This window comes from Mauremys mutica, chromosome 6 (assembly GCF_020497125.1).
Source record: "Mauremys mutica isolate MM-2020 ecotype Southern chromosome 6, ASM2049712v1, whole genome shotgun sequence".
Classification (NCBI taxonomy): Eukaryota; Metazoa; Chordata; order Testudines; family Geoemydidae; genus Mauremys; species Mauremys mutica.
The window spans coordinates 32,935,183-32,957,799 of record NC_059077.1 but is presented as its reverse complement, the minus strand read 5'-3'; the positions used below and the strand labels follow the sequence as shown (position 1 = coordinate 32,957,799).

At 40.0% G+C, this 22,617-nt stretch overlaps 1 protein-coding gene across 1 annotated transcript in view; it reads right to left on the bottom strand.

The window, feature by feature from the left end:
• The window catches only part of MTREX (Mtr4 exosome RNA helicase), a 78,764-nt gene that overhangs the window by 24,422 nt on the left and 31,725 nt on the right, over nt 1-22,617 (bottom strand). The window contains exons 16-19 of the mRNA XM_045022442.1: nt 15,758-15,908; nt 12,572-12,744; nt 12,077-12,145; nt 836-964 (exon numbers count right to left, since the gene is read on the bottom strand). Coding sequence (XP_044878377.1) covers nt 836-964; nt 12,077-12,145; nt 12,572-12,744; nt 15,758-15,908 — 522 coding nt within the window. The remainder of the gene's footprint in view (nt 1-835; nt 965-12,076; nt 12,146-12,571; nt 12,745-15,757; nt 15,909-22,617) is intronic.

Sequence of the window (22,617 nt, the reverse complement as noted above, 5' to 3'; positions counted from 1 at the left end):
TCGTATTTAAATAAAAAAAAATGAGACAATCATGATATTCAAAGATGAACAAGACCCACAAGATGAAATCAGTATGTGTAGAACTGTATGATTAAGTCAACTACAGTGCTTGTGATTTCCAAAGCAGTGTAGGGAGTTCAGTCACACATTTTTCATTACATTTAAAGGAAGATGTGTAGCTGCCCTTGAAAATTTAAAATTTCAACTAGATATCCTAGAGAAACCAATGATACTTCTGCACCTGGAGGCAATATCATTCTTAGCACACTTCTAAAATTTATAAAGTACTTTGACGATTTAAGTGTCTTTCATCCAGGGATTTCAAAGCACTTATAAAACATTAGGTACATCACACAACATTCCTTTGAGTTAAGTAATAGATAGAGAGGAACCACTTCGTTCACCACTGAAAAGCAGATTCCTCTGAGGTGAAACCTACCAGCTGTTTAAGAATGCAAAGCTACATCAATCAATCAATGTATTTCCCTTCACTTTCTTAGAGAATAAAATTCCCCTCTTTTCTTAATGTTTACAAAGGCTTTTATGATATACTCTAAAAGATGCTATATAGCGGGTAATCTATTTTTTGTCAAGGTCCAAATTTCTTGGTCAAGGTATGGTCAAGGTCCAGACTCCAGAGGGGAAAAAAAAATAATGAACAATAATAATAAAAACAAATTAATAATAATAATAATAATTAAATATAAAGATTTTGGGTCCATTCAAAAGCATCAGGTGAACAGTGGGCCAAACCCGGACCACCAACTGACTACCCCTGCTATATAGAATATATTTTAACACTATTGATATTTAACAATGAAACTGAACTACAAACCTGCATCTCTCCTTTCTCATCAGGCTTTGCTGGCTTTGCAGCCTCAGTAGCAGAATTCTTCAAACTCTCTTTGCTGCAGTGTAACAGGACTTCAACCACATATAATGGGTCCAGCTCACCAGAGTTAGGCTATTGTGGATAGAGAGAGAAAAAGTCAGCAATAGTAAATATCAATTGTTCAAATACAGGTAACAGAAAGGAAAATGTGACTTCAATTGACATTCAAAAATGTTGAGAGGTACTGCCCCTAAACTTTAACAGTTCAGTACTTCAGTCCTGAAAACCAATACTACAATTAAGTATATTTTAATATACATACGTCTCCCATGTACGCGTACACACACACACACACACACAAAATAAAGGTTTTGCAATTTAATTACATCTACCCCTTTAGCCCCAACCAAAACCTGCCCTAGATAGAATCGCTTTCAAAGGAATGTTTTAGCAATGTCAACATTTCCCTGCAGTGCAAGAATTACTAGCTGTTCCAAATCTATATAGCCTTCTATATTTCCTGAGAGAAGCGGCTGAGAGTGGGAAGGGGCTCTTGACATCCATTTTGGAATCCAGATCTCCCAAATTCTTTACTTTCCCAAGCTTCTGCATCCCTTCTTCTGGTAGAGAACTGAACCCCATTTGATCCAATCAATAATGGCACTCAGTTCGTCAAGCAGTCTCTGTTGTTCCACATGTGATGCACACACTCACCACTGAGTGAGAACACTACTACCTGAGAACTCCTAACTCTTGTTAGTCCGGGTACTGAGGACTGGTCTACACTGGTATGGGGAGGCGGTGGGAAATCGAACTAAGTTATGCAACTTCATCTACGTGAATAACATAACTGAAGTCGACGTACTGAGATCTATTCACCACAGTGTCTTCACTACGGTAAGTCAACAGCTGATGCTCTCCCGTGGACTCTGCCTGCACCTCTCACTCCAGCGGAGTACTGGAGTCGACAGGAGAGCACTCGGTGATCGATTTATCATGTCTAGACTAGACGCGATAAATCGACCACTGCTGGATCAATCGCTGCCCATTGATCCTGCAGGTAATGTAGACAAGCCCTGAGAGACCAGGCTTAGTCAACAAACCAGCATCACTCACATTACATCACAGAACACTTGCATGATACTACCAAGCAGCATTTATATTTAACATTGCCAAGGGTTTTAACAGGAAAGTAAATCTACAGGTTTGCAAGTCAGTATTTCCCCCCACAACAAAGGTCATTCAACAACAAATCTTTGCAGCATAATAGCATTTATTTTGGGAGAGAGGGGACAAGGAAGGGAAATGACATCTTGTGGGTCAAGATTTCATATGATTGTGTAAGGGGCACAAATATCTGGCTTATATTTGCACAGGACATAAGTCTGGTGTTCCAACAAAGTAATACTTTTTAAACAGCGATAATCTTAATGCTCTAGTTTTCTTCAAAAAATTACAACTTGCATGGAACAATCTACTTCTTTGTAGTAGCGCTGCACTGAAACATTTCCTTTTATTTGGCAGTAAACCCAAAGTATAGAATCACAACAGAAGCTCCATTTTAAAGTATCATCTACAAGCTTTTTAAAGTATTAATCACAGATTAACGTAAGATTTTACAAAAAACAATGTAATCAAGATCAGCTTTAAAAGTGTTTTGTATTGCTGTGATGAAAAAAAAACCATCAAGGGATTTCATTTTATAGGTACCTGAAACAGAATGTAGGCAAATAACATTCTATGAGAGTCTCAGTGCTTTGTACGCAACTTAATTTGCCCATTGGTAAACATAAAATATCAGGTTGTCCTGTCCCACAACTAAGTCGTTTTCCAATAATTTAAGTCTTCATTTGTGAAAAGATTGTTTCTCTTAATTCTGTCCTACTTTGTGAAAAAGGTACTTGGCAGCTGTTTTAATTTAGATTTACAAACCCCCTGTGACCATTGCCATCATCTGAACTATATTTGAAAATGAAATCCATGTGTGGTAAAGCAGAGTCTAGCCAAAACTTTTAAAAAGTATGGTGCTTATTTGAGCCTAGAACACACTAACATACATTAAAATAAACTGAATACAGTTCAAGCACTAGAAACCCATGTAGCAACAAACATATGATTAAATCATCTATGTAAATCAGCTGTTTTGAAAAAGATTAAAACTGGAGATGTCATATATTGCATTAGTTAGCTGCATTTTGAGGCTTTTATCCCTTTCTCTGAAGCATCTGATATTTGATGTTGCTGGAAATAAGACAAGAACAGATGGACCACTATATTTCCAATAAAGAAGAGCTGAAAGGATCTGAAATTCAGATTCCTGGATAGATGATATTCAGGTTGTTTTTTTTAAAAACCCTCAGATCGTGGCATATCTTGTTGAAAAGGGCTCAGATCATCAGGCTAGAAGGGACCGCAAGAGTCATACAGTCTAACTCCCTGTCAAGATGCAGGATTTGTTCAATCAATCTTTATATTCTATAAAGGTGTATTCTCAATGTAGCCCTTTGAGATAGGGAGAACTGAGAAGGTGTAAGGGAGAGATTACATTTTAGTTGACAGCACTGACAATGTTATCAAAACAAAAGTTTGAAACCCACCCTGCTCTGCATGCTATCAGGAGTCTCCAAATACCAAATGATAGTGTGGACTATAACAGTGTGACAGGTATACAAACCCCACATCAGCAAAAAAAAAAAAAAAAAAAAAAAAAAGAGGGTTAAGCAGCTGCTCTAGATACAGACAGCCCCACCACACCACACCTACAAAGCAATGCATGGCTTAGAGTAGGAGTTCAAAAGAAGGGCAGGACAGATCAATACGCAGCAGACAGTGGAGGTGAACTGACCTACATTCTGAGCTCTTGCTGCCCAAGGTCTGACTACAGTGATGCGGCCAAACCCAAAGGGAAGAAATTTGGGATTCTCAGAAGGTCTAAGACTTTATCTTTGATTATCCAGTTATTTAATGTCTTGTCTTTACTTGTTGGAAAAGAGGTGATGGATAGGAAGTGATCCAGGGAGGCAGTAGTATAGCACTTCGGTGGTGCAGAACTCAGCTGCTTACACTGGGTCCTGGCTCAGAACCCAGTGGAGAGGGTGGGCTTGGGTTGCCCTACCAACTCCTAGGGGTGCCAAAGGCTGAAGCTGACCCCTGATATGGGGAGTCTACGGGAGAGAAGGCCCTGGGGACTGAAGAGTCAAGACCTCAACCCAAGGGGAGACTCAGAGATCCTTGCTTAACCCAGAGGGCTACCCTGTTGCTGGATTCTTTATATATTCCGAAAGAGGAGAAAATAAAAATACATGACCAGGCCAGAGGGCTGAGTCACAAAACAGACAGACCACCATCAAACCAGAGTGGCTGGCAACAGGGATGCCAAGAAAAGAATGAGGGCCTGCTATGCCCTGCCTGACCACTGGGTGATACCTGCAGTGAGTGATCCCCTTCACATACAGCAGGGGTTCTCAAACTGGGGATCGGGACCCCTCAGGGGGTCGTGAGGTTATTACATGGGGGTTGTGAGCTGTCAGCCTCCATCCAAAACCCTGCTTTGCCTTCTGCATTTATAATGGTGTTAAATATATTTTAAAGTGTTTTTAATGGGGGGGGGGGGTGGTTCGCACTCAGAGGCTTGCTGTGTGAAAGGAGTCACTGACATACGGCAATATGTAGGCATTGCACAGTGTATTGGAAATAAAGCTTCTTAACCAAAAATAACTACTCTTCGATTTTATAAGCGCCAAAGCAAATTTTTACAGTTTGCTATATATTTATACAATACAGCACACGGCATGCATAATTTGAGACAAATTCTTCTTGATATAGTAATTCAGCAAAAAGATTATCTGAGCAAGAATAATTTGAACTTTGATTTTTAATGGAAACACTTTCATCTGAAATTATACTGATATGATTGCGAAGTGAATATGAATTCAGAAAACTGATAACTAATTAAGCACCTGACTAATTATACTAGAAGGTGTCTAGTATAATTAAATAAGTTAGATGCTTAATTTTCACCTCAATTTGATAAATTAATAATAGTATACTCTTTATAGCTATTTTGCTATATTCCTATTATAAAATTCATATTTCATCGGAATGACATTTTATAGTTCAGTAAAAATGGACAACTACATTCCCAACAGTTCTCAGTGGCTGAGTATAACAATGTGCTACTTGGAACGTCTATAAAGTGCCATGGAAGCGATTCCATGAGTTAGATGCAGGAAGGAACGTGTAATAGAAATAAAATGTTTCTGTAATGGAGACAGTCAAGAACAAAGTTCAGTTTGGAAGGAAAGTTTCAGCTTTTCAGGTAAAAAAAAGTCAGAGATTTGTGTTTGTATGATGGAATCTTTACATTTTATGTTAGACCTCTAAGATTCCCCTCCTCTCCAGGAAATCACACAGAAGCCAAAATCATAAGGGGGTAACAAAGATCAAATAAGTTTCTCAATTCAACCCATTCCCCAAATCTTTGTTTTAGGATTTAGAGTAGAGTCTCTATATTCACTAATGAGGTACATTAACTCTAACACAATACCTCACTAGAGAAAGAACATTAGTCAACTTTCATACAGGGAGAAAGCTGACTACTGAAGAAACTAGTAGTATTAATGGTATTCACCAAGGATATTATTGTGGAAACAAACAGAAAGAACTGTTCCAGCTGAATTCTTATGACACAAGTGGAGGAAGGAGTTAGAACAAAAGTTAAAAAAAATATTGCTGAAGAAACTGAGTATATATTAAAATGACAAATCTGTGAAAACTATTATATGATCAACATCTATATCCCAGGACAAACTCATAAGACAAGAGGCACAGTGGTTTTCACTACTATGTGTATTAAAGCAGCTGTTAATTATCTACTTTTAAAAGATAATTTGTCTTGCATTGGCCCACAGATTTAAAGAAATCCTCAAAGAAACTAGCTTTTCCATATGAATGCTAGGAGTGGCATAGTTCTAAGTCTATTCCATAATTTTCAGTATCTGTTATACTTTCCACTACACTCTGAAGGAAAAATTTAGCAACTGTCACAATGGCTCAACTAAAAGTTACTGTTCCAACTGGAATTACCCTCTCCAGCACAGATCATTATTTCAATAGTAATATTAAAACCTAAAAGGCTTGTAAAAGATTGAGATGGGCAAAATAGGAGGCGTTTATATATATAATAAATAAAACACATGCAACGGAGGGGAAAGAAACACCTCAGAGGGACACAGAAGTTGGAAATGTTAAAATAATAAGGGGGGGGACCTGTTTTACTGCTCGTCAAATGGTTCATAAGAAAGCAGTTTAAGAAACAGCACTTCAGTGTACAAAGGCTATTTTCCAGTCCACTTTCTTAACTTGAATGAGAACGGAATAAAAAAAAAATAGAAAAAGCAACATTCAAAAGGACAAAACAAAAGCTCCGCAAAAAGTTTTGTTTCTGCATCCACATCTGCTGTCTTTTCTCTATTATTATTATTAAATATTTATATTTAGTAGCACCGAAAGGCCTCAGTCACAACTGAGACCACATTGTGCTGTGCAAAGAGAGAATCTTCCATATAAGTACAGTAGTTGGACCCTTGTACTCATCCATCATAATTACAGAATCTCTATATTATATGACCATTCCCATACTCAGCTACAGAAAATATTTTTAAACCTATTTTGAATGCAAAGATTAGAAATATCTCAGTGTCAAAAGTTTCTGAAATGAAGGTCAAAATGTAAGACCGAGCTGTGCAAACACCAGCTGCAAAAACAGATTTCCAAAGCGGTTACTTACCCTGCACAGTAATTGGAGTTCTTCGAGATGCATGTCCCTAAGGGGGCTCCACTTGAGGTGAGCATGTGCTCTATGTGCCTTTAATTGGAGATTTTCGATAGCAGTGCTCATTCTGTGCGCACACCTAGCTATCCTGTGCCCTGTACTATGGATATATGGAATGGAGATAGATGGACTGCCCTCGGATTCTTCTCCACTACAAAGCCCTAAGAAAATGAGGCTCCAAAGCAGAGGGAAAGGAGGGTAGGTAGTGAAAACCATAGGGACATCTCAAAGAACCCCAGTTACTGTACAAGCTAAGTAACCTCTCTTTTGAGTAGCGTCCCTGAGGGTGCTCCTCTAGAGGTGACTGCCAAGCAGTATCATCTGAAGGCAGTGGGAGTGTCAGAGCTTGATGTAGGACTGACTCTAAACTGCAGAACCAAAGGCAGCATCTGCCCGAGAATCGGCAGCCATGGCATAGTGTCTCAAGAAGGTGTGGACTGAAGCCCATGTAGCAGCCTTGCAAATCTCTACAATAGGAACGTCCCTCAGCAAGGCAACAAACAGACTTCGATTTGGCAGCTTGGGCTATAATGCTGGGCATTGTATATTAGCAGCTGTATACCAAGAGATAATACATCCAGAAACCCACTTAAAAAGTCTCTGCACAAACACTGGGAACTCCTCTAGCTCCGTCCACAATAGAAACAAAAAGTGTCCTGGAGGCTCAAAAAAGGTCTAGTCCTGTCTAAGTAGTAGGTCAGCCCTCTCCTAACATTCAAAGTGTGAAGGGCAGCTTTCTTCCTAGGCAGATCAGGTGCAGGATAGAAAACTGAAGATGAAGGGACTGGTTTATGTCAAAATCTGATATAACTTTGTGAAAGAAACACAGATGTGTTCATGGAGATTCCTTTTCTCTGAAAAACAGTGTAGGGAGGGAGAGCCAGCCATGAAAGCTGCTAGATCACCAATTCTTCACGCAGAGGTAATAGCTACTAAGTAGGAGAGTTCAGAAGCAAGCACTTAGCTAGCAGTTGAAATGGAAGCTTCATTTGAATATTGAGAACTAAGTTTAAGCCGCAGGAAGGTGAGGGGTATCTAAGACTTGGGAAACGATCTGCTAACCCTTTGATGAATCTGGAAGTTGCAGGATACGCATATTCAGAGAAACCCTCCACCAGAGAATGAAACACTTATGGCTGCTAGATTAAATGCAATGAAATTCATAAAGAAAAATTTCCTTTCTTCAGAGGGAGAAGATATTCCAGAACCTCCAAGATGGAGGAATCAGCAGGAGTTAGGTGACACTAGGTACACCAGTGATGAAGGCTTTTCCATGTCTGAAAGCAGGTCCTTCTGGTGGAATTTTTGCTACTAATAAGCAGGATTTCTTGAACCTCTCCTGAACAGGAGAGTTCTAACCCTAAGAGCTATTTAAGTATCAAGCCTTGAGCTATAGAGAGCTCAGGATGGAATGCAGAATGGTCCCTGAGTCTTGACTGAGAAGACTGGGCATTCACTGAACATTGACAGCCGGATGGGAGGAGAGGCAAAGGAATCACACTTGTCTTGGCCAGGTTGGTGCTATCACAACGACTGGCCTTGTTTCATCTGATTTTGTTTGAAGCCCTCTCACTGAGCGGCTTTGGGGAAAAGGTGTCAAGTAGACCCCTGACTATGAGAAGAGAAAGATGTCTCCTACAGAAGGATGACCCAGACCTCCTCTTGAACAGAACTTTGCACACCTCCGGTTGCAGTGCAGCGAATACCACCAGAACTTTTGTGAACACCCTGAGGGGCATTAGACAGTCTAAAGGGAAGGACTCGATCTTAGTAACGTTCCTGATCTATCATGGAGTTTAGGAACCTCCTGGAAAAGGGTGTATCCTGATATGAAAGGACACATCCTGAAGAGATCAAATGATAGCTGAAAGTGTCACCATCTTGAATTTCTGTATCTTGACAAAGGTATTCAGCATCCTTAGATCTAGAATCAGTCTCCACCCTCCCTTTCTTTTAGGAACCAATAAGCATCTGAATTAAATCCTCTTCCCTGTACTCAGTGGGAACTGGTTCAATGGCTCCTATGCAAATAAGGGATAGAACATCTTGTTTTTGAAGAGGTTTGTGAGAAGAGTCCCTGAAAAGGGAGGGGAAAGCACACTGGAAGTGGATGGAGTACCCAGCACTATACCCTCTAAAACCTGCTGGAGGTAATTTGCCCCCATAAGGTGTGAAAGTGAGAGAGACAATTCCAAAAACGTGGGAGACAGGACGGTGCAGCATCAGATCTGGATCAAAGGAGCATTCATGCACCTCAACTACTGCATCAAAAACATTTTGTAGACAATGACTGCTGTGTCAGGGTAGCAGTAACAGTTGAGAACTTTCCCTCCTACATCCTGGGTTTTTTTCTTAGGTGGCTCCAACAACCTGCAGTATATGGAGAAATGGGATGTATGTGATCTCTGTGCTGTCGGAGACCAACTACATTTCTTCTTATTCACAGGCTTATATATGCCCAAAGAATAAAGACCCGCACCGGAGTATCTCAGAGAACACATCTGTGTTCTGTAGCGCATCATCTCTGGAGTCACTAAACAATTTCAAACCATCAAAGGGAAGTTCCTCTACTGTGCTGATGTTCTGCACAGAATTCCCTCCCCACCCCCACCCTCCACCCCAGAAATGGGCTGCAGAGTTTCTGGTGCCACTAGGGTCTGCTGGACCCAGCAAAGCCCAGCTTGCACATAGAAGATACTGCTAAGGGGAGGGCGAGGGAGCCGGAGGGTTCCCTGCTGCTGCAGTTCCCAGCATGTCCTGAAGGAAGGAGGCAGCGTGCAGGAAACTCCACAAAAGCCCGGGACCCAGCATCAGGCTGTTAGTCCCTCTGGATCCCTGGGCTGCGAGCATCTGGGCTGGCGGAGAAGACTCCCTGCAGCTGGGCTCCGGGAGGTAAGGAGTGTGGGTTTCTGGTCCCCTAGCTAGGCTCGGGGGCGGAGGAGGAAAAGAGGGACAGAGAAACACGAACTGGGTTGTCATAGGGGTTTCTTTAATTCTGTGTGTGTGTGTGTGTGTGTGTGTGTGTGTGTGTGTGTGTGTGTGTGTGTGTGTGTGTGTGTGTGTGTGTGTGTGTGTGTGTGTGTGTCTCTCTCTCTCTCTCTCTCTCTCTCTCTCTGCATTGCTGCTGACAGGTATTTTGAAATAAATTACCAAAATAATTGAAACTGGTACACTGTTATTTTGACAAATAAAATTTGCAGAATTTTAAAATATTGCACACAGAATTATTTATTTATTTATTTTGCCACAGAATTCCCCCAGGAGTATATTTTGCCAATCACCTGACAATTAGCAATCCAGAATTGCAGGGCTGAAGACAAATAACTTTTGTAACCAGGAAGGTCTAAACACTTGTGGTCTTTATAATGTGGAGTCACCTTTGAATGGTGTTGCCTATTACATTCACTCACTGCATCCACGACCAGTGAACTAGAGGCAGGATGAGAATGTAAGAATTCTGAACCCCTAGCTGGGACATAATATTCTTTACCTGCCCTCTTAGCTGTTGAGGATAGGGAGAGTGGGGGCAAGGAGTGTGAAAGGGCAGTAGAAGGAGTCTGTTAGATCATCTGAGAAGTTCTAATAGTTCCTTATTTATAGGCAAAGCTACCTGTGCTGATGATGGAAAAGTATCAATCAATTTACGCTGGGTCTCTTGAACTACTGCTAATGGAATCTGGGGAGTGTCTACTACTCTCTTCATCAAATCCTGGAATCGCTTGATGTCATTCACATAAGTTGGTGAGGGTATCACAACCTCATCTGGGGAGGATGAGGATATATTAGTCTGTGGAGTTTCACCCAGTAGCTGATGAGGAGGCATTTGTGCAGTCTCTTGATGAGTCCTGGACGTTGAAACTTGCAGTACCAAGATGTGTATAGGACACTAATTCTGGCTGTACTGGCACTCTTGGTACCAAAGAAACAGCGGCAGATGGTACTGAATTCTTTGGAGCCAACTGCAGGGACCCAGAAGCACCTCATGAGGCTCTGATGGTACCAAGGACTTGTGTATCCAATGATGGGTATTATGTGTCTTTAACATGAAGGGCACCTTGGTACTGAGGTCATTTGAACCCTTCTCAGAAGCCTTTAAGGGGTACAGGGTCTCCAGTACAGAAGGCCTTGTAGGAATACAGTCTCTCTGAGGAGATCTAGCACTCCTCTTGGATGAGGCTTTCTCCATTTCACCCAAAGGTCTGTGTCTTTCAAAGACCTAGAAAGCGAATGAACTGTTGAGACTGATGGGGCACTGTAGGAGCTTGAAGGCTGGTGTTTGGAGTGGGGAGGAGAGTCTCTGGGTCCTTGATCTGAAGCCAGACAAAGCGAACGTTCCATTCTGAGGAGCTGAAGTTTTGTTTTTGTCCCTCTTGGAGTGACTCTTGAAGTTCATGCAGATCTTGCACTTTGAAGGTATGTGTGTGACCCCAAGGCAGTGGATACAGTGAAACTGGCCATTACTAACTGGGAAGGATTCCCAGCAAGTGAAGCAATGCTTGAAGCCTGGGGACTTAGGCACATCCCACAGGAAAAAAAGAACAAACAAACAAAACAATAAACCATGCTTTGAGAGGACCTCCCCCTACAATGCTACAATACATCTGTTAGTCTATAAGGTGCCACAGGACTCTGCTGCTTCTCTAGGGAGGTCATGCAGCTTGTGGCAGTGTTTCCCTCCACATTTTCCAAGGCCTATCTGGCCCTTTTCGTATGTCTTCTCTTTCCTTGCCACCTCCTCCCCCATCAAATTCTACAGTGAGCTATTAAAGAAGGATGTTCCTGTGGTTAGGGCACTAGCCTAACACTTTGGAGACCCAGATTCAATTCCCTGCTCCACCAGACCTCCTGTGAGACCTTAGGCAAGTCACTTAGCCTCTCTGTGCTTCAATAACCCATCTGTACAATGGAGAGATTTATCTTCAGCGGGCAGTTGTGAGGATAAATAATACTAAGATAATAAGTATCTATATCTTTAATGTATCTCAAAGTATCCTTCCTGACTGCGGATTGCTTAGGATGCAGCTGTAGTGCACCATGGCTCTCAGCAGCCAATTCAAGTAGCCTGAAAGGTCTGGTGTTATTCAATACACTATCATAGTGTCCTGGATAGACTCTTAAACAGGACACCACAGATAACTCCATCAGTTAACAGGGGACCATCTAAACTAAAAAGATAGATCTTCACCTATCTCCCAACTTCCAAGAACCTTTTTCTTTCCCCCTTCAGTGTGAAGAGTCTACAAAGGCCTGGGCCTTTTGTAGCTTTTCTCGCAAGGGGACAGACTTTTTTTTGCCTGTGAAAAACAACTAAAAATGCAGGTTTTTATACCCCCATTTCATCTTCCTACACATTTAGTTAAAATATGCATCTTTTGCCAGTGAAGGAAAAAGAAAAAAGTGTATTATTTTACCTTAACATTTGATTTCTTGGAGAAGTTAACAACCACTCCCCAACCAAAATCGTCATCTTCATTTTTTACCTGAAAAGATGAAAGCATGTTATAAAAATAACCCCTAGAAAAAAAAAGCATAATGACAAGTATACTTTATGGATTGCTGTTTGCAGTGTTGTAGTCCTGTTGGTACCAGGCTATTAGTGAGACAAGGTGGGTGAGGTAATATCTTTAAATTTAAGCAACTTCTATTGGTGAGAGACATAAACTTTTGAGCGACACAGATCTCTTCTTCAGTCTGTTTATGGATTGTTGTGATTTATAACAAAGCTGACTTTGAAGCAAACCTTACTAAACACTCAACCCTAAAGGAAGGTTAGAGAACTACAATTCAAGTCAAATTTACTATTCACTTGGGATAAATAAAATTTTGCCAGAGAATCAACTGGCAAGTAGACACAAGCCTTGAAAGTTTGATGGGCAGGGGGAGATGATAGAAGAAAAGCAATTTACCTTTACCAGCCTGCCTGGCTGTAAAAACGGCAAGCAGTATTTTGGCTTGTGAACATATTCTTCAATTTCTTTACCCAGTTTAGCAAGCTGCTGTCGAATTTTATAATAGATGACCACACTTTCCTCATTTGGAATTTCTATTTTGTTGTACTGTTCTTCCAATTTATTTACCTCTGCAAATAAAACAATCTTGTGTAAATGTTCAGATTCACACACTATCTTAAACAATATTATAGCAAAGACACATTCACAAAAATATGTAATTAAATAGTATTTGAATATCACTTTCAATACAAGTTTTCTATTTAAAACAAAACCAAATTAAAATATAACCCCTTTCTAGAAAGCTTGATATCTACAAGTTTGTCCTTTAATATTTAGCACAAATACAATGAAAGTTATAGACCAAGAGGTAATATTTAAAACACATTCATCATTATGAACTAGCGTTGTAGAAATGAGGGGATTTTGGATCTTATTTTCCCTGCAATCCCTGGCTAATGGCTGCACAACAGTCCTATTATGACCCAAGACGGCCAAATTCATTTGCAAGAGGGATCACTGTTCAGCAACACAAAAGAGAAAGTTACTCACCTTGCAGTAACTGAGGTTCTTTGAGATGTGTGTCCCTGTGGGTGCTCCACTCTAGGTGACGGTGTGTCCCGGCGCTGCTGATCTTAGAGTGGAGCACCCACAGGGACAGCACTTGAAGAAGAACACTCCCTTCTACCTCACACCTATACATGGGAGGCAGCTGCAAGGTTGGTTGCATAGTGCTGAGAACAAAACACAGGACCAGGAGTAAAAAGCCTGAGTTTGTTTCCCATTTCTGCTAGCCCTGTTGTGACCTAGTAATACCCTCTCTCTGTGCCTCACTCCCCTTCCCTCTCTGTAAAATTGGGGGCGGGGGGAGAGGGGGGAAAATACTCTCCTGTCTTTGTAAAGTACTTTGAGATTTACAAGCCTCAGCTGACTGGGCTGCTGAATATTGAAGAGATTGTGGGACTGCAGTGAGTTTTGGGTTTAAGCCCTAAGTTAGTGGTGCCAACAGGTTCCTGGAAGGCCTACATGCCACCAGAGGGGAAGCAGCTGGTGAGGTGCTCACAGACTCATCTGGTGCAGATGAGGATGAAGGTGTCCTCTATGGCTCACCAGTCACTCATCTTCCTCTATTACCGACCCCTCAGACTGAAACACCAGCTATGGGTTGTTTCCAGTGGAAGGCCAATAGTACATGCTGATCTCCATGAGACCTCAGGGATAGGGTACAAGTTAAGCAGATGCCAGTCCAAGATAAGGACTTCTGGGGCAGACTACCCCAGTATAAGTATAAGTCCTAAATGGGTCACAGAAAAACCGGCATGAACCTTAAGCTCCATTCTTGATGGCACTGGGACAGTGACCGGGGCCTCAGGGAACCAAGGAATAACCACTTCTAGGGAACATTTATGGAAACCTATAGTGAAGTAACAGAGAGAGGGTGACATGATATCAATGGAGACACAACCAGCACAGATTCCCCACTCTTCCTGGGGTCAGAGGGAGCATCCGCAGAAGCTGATGTCAAAGGAGCCAATGTTGACAGATTGAGAGCAAAGAAAACTGCTGGTGCTGTGCCTCTTCTGCTTCCTCTCCCAGCCAAGGGATAAAGAATCCTGACATGAAGAAGCCAAAGCTCAGTGAGAGTATGGCCTGTAATATACATCCATAGAATGGACTGCATCTCCAGCCTTAGTAAGCCGTACTCCACTTCATAAAGTTAATTGAAGTTGAGGTGTCTACAAAATTCTAAAGCACAGTATGGTTTTTGGTATAATAATTTCCAGGAAATACCCAGATTGCTCTCCAGCATAGTTTTCTGAAGCAATGCTGGACTCTAAACTATGGGAACAAAGATTTGCGCATGTCTATGGGTGCAAACTGTTCTCTGAGAAATGAACATCATATGCAAATACTGTCTTAAATGCCACCCCTGCAATCCAACACATACACAGTGCAATGGGGTGCCAAAACCCAAATTCCAACCCTGGTGTGGATCTATTATTTTCCTCACTTAATGCCACTGAAGAGGACAATTGCTCATTCTTCACCGGCAGATGAAGTAGATACATCTGCTGTGGTTTTGGGATTCCACTGGGTAAAGCTCCTGGAAGAGTTTGAACTGTCAAAAACTATTGACAAGAAGAACTTTGGAAATTAATCTTGGCTCATGGATATATAGTTTAAAGCAGGCAGAGCATGGCTCACAAGGCTAGCCACTCAAGAGAGTAGAAAACAAAAGCCTTGTTTCCATCAGGATTTTGCTTCACAGTTGACCAATTTTCCACACTATTCACAAAGCCTTACTAGAGTATCTTTTTTTATGGTGGTTTTGACACCATAGGACTTAATTCTTTTTTAGATACTGAAATATGCTATTAGGATTAATTCGACTTATCTATGTTTTGAACATGAACAGAAACCTTGTCTGCATCTCCAATGAGCCCAAATACACTTTTTTTTTTTTTGCTCCTCTTCCTCTCCTACACATTTGCAATGTGGTGACCCATCCTAGTATAACCTGTTCACTGGATATCTCCAAAATCAGTAAATTCTGTTCCCCAAAAAGACCCGGGTGCTATTACAGAATAATAGAAGATGGCTTCCCTCCCTGAAAACCCTCTCCCGTCCACAACCATAACAGCAAGTGCACTAAGCATTCTACTGCCAGGGAAGGCGAGGCTGTACAGTACTAGAATCTCTTGGTGGATTCTCATTATAAACATAACACTCTATCTCAGCTATCCAACCCCATAGTTAAAGTATCCTTGACACGGTCTCTCACATGGTTAAGACTGGGAATGGTTGGGTCATTACACCAATTGAATCTATTTCCCTATGTTAAGTTCTCCTTACACCTTCTATGGGCCATCTTAATTATCACTTCAAAAAGTTTTTTTTTCCTCCTGCTAACGATAGCTCATCTCAATTGATTAGACTCTGCCTGTTGGTATGCCTACTTCCACCTTTTCATGTTCTCTGTATGTATAAATATCCCCTGTCTGTGTGTTCCATTCTATGCATCCGAAGAAGTGAGCTGCAGCTCACGAAAGCTCATGCTAAAATAAATTTGTTAGTCTTTAAGGTGCCACAAGTACTCCTGTTCTCTTTTCACATGGTTAAGTAGGTGATACATGTAATACTTACTTTCTACTACACCTGGAATAGCTCTGTAGTGCTGAAACTGGTAGAAGGATTTTTCTAACATGTATTCAGGGTTAATTTCCTCTACTCGGAGTAAGTTCAACACCATGTTGTACGTCAAGTGAAAAGCACTGTTTAGAGGATCAGCTGAGCCCTTAAAAAAGAGATGCCCCCACACAAAATATTAGTTACAGCACAAGCAAAACAATCACAATATATTTGATACAGTGTCTTCTGTGAAAAATTATTAAACTGGTGCTTTGTATATCTTTGCATAAAGGTTTTATAAACTCCATAATACTTTTCTAGATCTCACATCAGATACTAACTAGCTGTATGATGAACATCCAAGAAACATAAAAGTACTTTACATACCATTGTGATGAAGGTAAGTTTACTGAGTCAGTGGGAATTAGAACCCTTTATATAAATTGATCCTAATAAACTCAGGAGAATGATCTACTTTTATAAAATATAATCTAGTGTCTCTTAAATTCTTTAAAAAAAATGATATATATATACACACTTTTTTTATCCTCTCTACCATATCTTTGTAACTATTTAGATACAAACAAAAACTTTATCACAGCACACCACCTGAGAAAGAATATTTCCTCTTCACTTACCAAAAAATCTAACTAGATAAAGCCTGCAGGATTGGTCCCCACATTACACACACACACACACACGCAGCTCTGATATTTGCTCTGTTATGCTGCTAGGGATTACTTCTATAATAAAGGATAGGACCCTTTTAGATGGAAGGCACTTTTGTGCCACATGCAATGCCTATGTTTTGGAAGGTCTTCACAGCTCGTTTCACTAGGCCAGTGAAGTACGGGCGTGTTATATCAGTAATTCGCTTGTTTGTCAGGCAGGTCCAGTGAGGCGTTCTTGACCAAAGGGCTGAAATTCACAGAAAGCCAACTTGGTAGCTGTGCTTCCCTCTTAGGAATACCCCATTTGCCACTGAAATTGATATGCAGCCTATCAACCATTAAAATAGCATAATACTTTTAAGACATTTTCCATTTTAATCTCCTAAGCAGGACCACACAACTGACGGCTCTGCAGCACTTGACAGGTGTCTCTCTCAATTTGTAAGAGACTGAACAGAAATTACATACTCATCTACACACACACACACACACACACACACACACTTTGTGAAAGTGAAATATGAGGTCATCTGATTTGATGAAAAATATTAAATGGCTAAAAACAGACTAGCAGTGACAAAAAGCAATGCTTTTAAATGAATTTATTTGTGAAAGGAAAATGAAATGAAGACAAAAACTAGTAGACCACTACATCTGCCTTTATACCATGGCATCAAGATTTAAGGGAAAATTATGTTTCCTCCTAAAGTATTAACTGCACATTATACCACTGTAGATTATTACTTATTGGCTTTCCATAACTTAATTCTGGAAGCTGCAACTAGAAAATTCACATAGGAGTCTGAGATTTGCATTCATCCTTTGAAGATTTAACACTTTCTGCCAACTGGCATCAGTATCTATTCTGAATTTGCTAAATAGCAGTATAGTTGCTGTGGGAATTCTGAAACAGGCCACCTGAGTATGTCCAGCCCCATTCTAACTAGCCATTTCTCATAACATACTCTTTAATTCAAACTCCTTATACATTTTTAACAAGAATTTGAGCATCAATGAGTAAATCATAATACTTATTAGAACTGACAAAAATATTTATCATATTGGTGAGAAAATAATTAGAATCTAAAACAGTGTTACACATTTGTGAAAACTTCTATCTCCTAAAAAAACAAACGCTATCTATATCTCCTCAGAGACTTCACAGCCATAAAAAAGTAAAGGTTGGTCAAGTAATTTCTATCAACAGAGTAAACATGCAGGGACTCAATAGTTAAACCAATGTCCACATCCACAAATGATATGCTTTTACCACTGAACCATCATTAACACACATTCACAGACTCCTTTGCTCCAAAACTCCCTTTCAATTCCAACATGTCACCCATAATGCATCTATCCATTTCCTTACAATCACAAAAAAATCATAATTTCAATTCCCACTTCAGGGAGATTAAAATATTTTCTTTATAGACGTAAAGTCTATAAAAAGTCAGTGTATATGAAAAGTATAGGGATGGAATTAAGGTTGTACATTGATGTTTGATTGTGACAAATTACACGCATGCACTGTGGTTGGTTACATGTTGGAATTAAAAAGGAAGTTTGTTGTGCATTTCAAGTAGGCCTGCCAGTAAGCTTGCAGTTTTATGACTGAACACTTTAACCTTTGCTGAAACAACAGGGTAAGCTTCTCAGAGCTGAACTATAAGTTTTAAACTGGCACAAAGGAAAGAGAAGTAGACGATTTCAAGATGTAAGTGTTTTCCCAGCCAAAGTGAAATAATTTTAAATTTTATTAATTTACATACTCTATTGCCAGAATTTACCGAAGTGCTAAACCAGCTTTTACCAGCAGTAACCTCTTCTGCAGGTGAATATTTTCTTCATTTCAGAATATCAAAGTAGTTCAGTTCAATAACTAGATCATTCAAAGTTAAAAAACCAAAGGGAGTTGAAAAAGCAGAAAAGATTTGAGAGAATGAGATCTACTATTTCTAAAATCTTGAAGGACATGGTGACCAGAAACAATCGGTTCATTTCACCAAATACAGATAATACTTCCTTTGTTTAATAAATCAGTTAGTTTTAAATGCAAAAGTTTCTGATAAATGTACTGAATACATACAAAAAGTTTAAGAGCTTCATTTAATAAAAAAATTAGAATGCTATTTTTGTGCATTTTAATTTAAATTTCCATCCAAATGAAGCTTGATACACATGTCAAGTTAAAACAAATAATTTCATAAATATTAAATGCACAATTCACCATTTTAAAACAAAATAAAAAACATAAAAATGAAGAATCTGAATAAATGTAAGTTGAGTTATATAACTGCTTAAAGAAATGTATATATATGTGTACTTCCTGAAGAGCAAAAAAGAACCAAATTTAGTGTAAAGGCTATACCAGGGGTAGGCAACCTATGGCACGCGTGCCGAAGGCGGCACGCAAGCTGATTTTCAGTGGCACTCACACTGCCTGGGTCCTGGCCACTGGTCCGGGGGACTCTGCATTTTAATTTAATTTTAAATGAAGCTCCTTAAACATTTTAAAAACCTTATTTACTTTACATACAACAATAGTTTAGTTATATATTATAGACTTATAGAAAGAGACCTTCTAAAAACATTAAAATGTATTACTGGCACGCGAATTTACTTTATAAACTTAAATTAGAGTGAATAAATGAAGACTCGGCACACCACTTCTGAAAGGTTGCCGAACCCTGGGCTATACTTAGTTGCAAATCAACATGTTTTAATGGTTACCAGCCAATGAGAATAAACCTTTCTTGGAAAATAATTAAAAAGTACAAATGCAGAGAAAGATTAAAACTGATTATTTAAATCAATCTACAGTACTCTGATTGTTTTGCTATTTTAAGCTTATTATTTTGTTTAATGTTAACGTATGCTAACAATATTTAACAATTATTGTAACAGTCCTTTTTATAAAAAGTCCAGAAAGGGTAATATTTAGCATTTGCTTCTCTTTTACGTTCTCTTTTGAATACAAGTCATCTTCATCTAAAAACAGTTGAACCTATGTCTTGTCTCATCTCCTACTGATGCAGGGTTCAATATCCACATGGTACTTAAAACTTAACTGATAATAAATAGGATTTATACAAATTATAACTGAAGCGTGACTGTCTCTTGGCACCAAAATATATGGAAATTTCTACAAAACAAAACCTGCTTATGTGCACTATGCAGAACATCCAAAGTCAAGAGAAGTACAAGATTTTGACATTAAAATGTACCAGACTATGTTTGTTATTCATTGCATACGATTTAGTCAGAAGCAGCAAGACTCCAAGATTCATCTGGAAACAGTAGATCTAGACTTATTTTTCCACATCTGTTTAATACGAGATCAAAAATTTTCTAACGTGTCCCAAAGACAAAGCAACAGTAAGAACCTTACAGAAATTGCCTGATTAGTCACTGCCATCCTATGGGAAAAATATCCTCCGCCTGGTCAAAGCAGTTCACTCAGAGGGATCCAGAGAACAGACGCTCCCCGGGTTACGCAAGATCCGACTTACGCAAATTTGCACTTACGGAAAAAGTTCCATAAGCCAGAAATAGGATTTTTGAGTTGTGGAAATATTTGCATAAAGTACAGGCATACATTTCTGACTCACGCAAGAGTTACGTAAGGCTTTCTGGAACTGAACGATTGCGTAAGTCGGGGGGGGGGGGCGCGTCTGTATATTGGGAAGAATGCACATGCAGCTCTATGGGACAGCAAAATAATTTTTAAACAAATCAAGTAATGATACTTTGCCTTCCAAGGAAAGACTCATTTGATTGTGTTAACCAAATTCTGGGACTAGATCACAGTGGTACATATGTAGTTATTTCTCTTTAAAAAGGAGACATCAGCCTCCTGAAGTTCAGAGCAAGAAGTGCTACTTAAATAAGTCTACAAATTGCATACTTAAAATAATTAAAACTGGCAGTTTAGAATCACCTGCAAGCTGCTACCACCAGCAACAGTGTGTCATGTCATCAGTATGGCCAGTCCAATGACAGCTAATGATTGCAAGACAAGCTTTATAGACTGAACTCCTGGGAGAGGAGCTGGAGCTTGTACAGATTTCTCTCTTCTGAAATAGTAGACAGAGAATGGAAAGGCTGGAGAACCCCTGATGGAGAGGCCAACAAATCTGCAACAGAATAGTCTTTAACTAAGGGTTTGTTTACACTTGAAACACCACAGCCACCCATAGCTGCAACTGAGCTGCTGTAGTGCTTCAGTGTAGACACTTCCTATGCCAATAGGAGGGGTTCTCCCATCAGCAAGGATATACACCTCTCCAAGAGATGGTTTCTTCTGTCAACCTCGCTCTGTCTGCACCGGGGGCTAAGTCAGCCTAACTATGCCACTCAGGAGTGTGGATTTTTCACACGCCTGCTTGATGTAGCTGGATCAACCTAACTTTTCGGTGTAGACCAGGCCTAATTGAGGGCTGATCTACACTAGGAATTTACATCAGCACAGCTATGTACCTCCAGCATGTGAAAAATACACACCTCTTAGAAACATAGCTATGCCAACCGAACCCCCAGTGTAGACACTGCTAGGTCTTCTATCAACCTAGCTACCTACTGCCTCTCGGGCAGGTGGATTATCTACAATGATAGGAGAACCCTTCCTGTCAGCATAGGTAGTGTTTACACTTAAACCTCTACAGCAGTGCAGCTGTGCCGCTGTAGTGGCTGAACTGTAGACATACTCTGAGTAATGAAACAAGGAGGTTACACCAATATTAAATGCAACAGGGCCAGATTCTCTCCTGTACTGAAATTCCCTGTGCTGGCATTCTCATCAGTGAGAGAAGTCTACGGACTTACACCTGCAGGCTGTGGGTCCCTAACAGTACATCTGACTTGCAATTCAAAAACCTGCAGCTGGCCCAAGCTCCTGCTCACGTGGCTTGGACTAAGGGGCTGTTTAATTGCAGTGTAGACATCTGGGTTCAGCTGGAGCCCAGGCTCTAGGTCTCTCCGAGGTGAGAAAGTCCCAGAGCTTAGGCTGCAGCGAGGGTTACCGACACTCCAGGATTGGCCTGGAGTCTCTAGGAATTAAAGATTATGTCATGTGATGAAATCTCCAGGAATACATCCAACCAAAACGGCAACCCTAGCTGCAGCCCTGAGCCAGAACATCTACACCGCAATTAAACAGCCACGCAGCCAGAGCCCATAAGCCTGAATCAGGAGGCATGGACCAGCCACAGGTGTCTAACTGCAGTGTAGACCATAACTTGTGGGACTCATAGACCATCTGAGAATTAACAGAGGGCTTCTTTGCTCTACCCTGCCCTCAACACGTCTTCTCCTGCCCTCTCCCACAATGCAGGGGGAGTGTTGAGGATGGGGTAGAGGTTGGCTCTGCTATTATCTAAGCTTGTTGCTCACCCACTTAAGGGGAATTATCAGATGGGCAACTATAGCCAGAATAAATCTGCAGATTACAAGACACAAGTCAACCAACAGCACTGCCGGATTTACTGTCCTGCTCAAAAAAACTGCCCTTAATATAGAGTTCAGCCTCTCTCTTACACTGTGTAAAATGTGACTTGTCCTAACTTGGTGAACACACGTAATCTAAAAGGAATAACCTCAGCACTATCAAATAAACTATTCCTTTAAAAAAAGGCAGGAAAACAAACCAAGATAGTTTGCTACCACAATATAGTATTAAAATAAGGGTTAGAACATACCAATATATACCTAGCACATCTGCATATTTACTTGAAAGATTTTTTAAAGATCTTTGTACAGAAATATAAAGCAGAGTGGAATTTGATCTACACCTTTTCAACTAAAACCTGAAACAGCAATATTTTGATCTTTATGATTAATGACTAGTGTTAAGATCTTTAAATAAAGTCATGCCATGTAATTCATACATTGTTTATGAATGAACAGAAAGAATGAATCATATTCTGGGGTAAGCAATTTCTTTTCTCCTCTCTCACAAATGTACCTATCTCCAAATTTTAAAAATCTTTGGTTTCTCTATATTGTAAGATATAGCCTTGTACTAAGTGATGATAGAGCTTTAAGTTTCTAACTAAAGCTGCCACTTCTTAAACCTGAACATGTAACTGTAGCAAATTTAATATTTTTGCTCTGAAATTTTAATAAAAATAGTTTTAAAAGAGCACATAGTATTTCTTAATTTAAAAAAAAATACATTTTACAGTACCATTTATAATAATTTATTGGAAA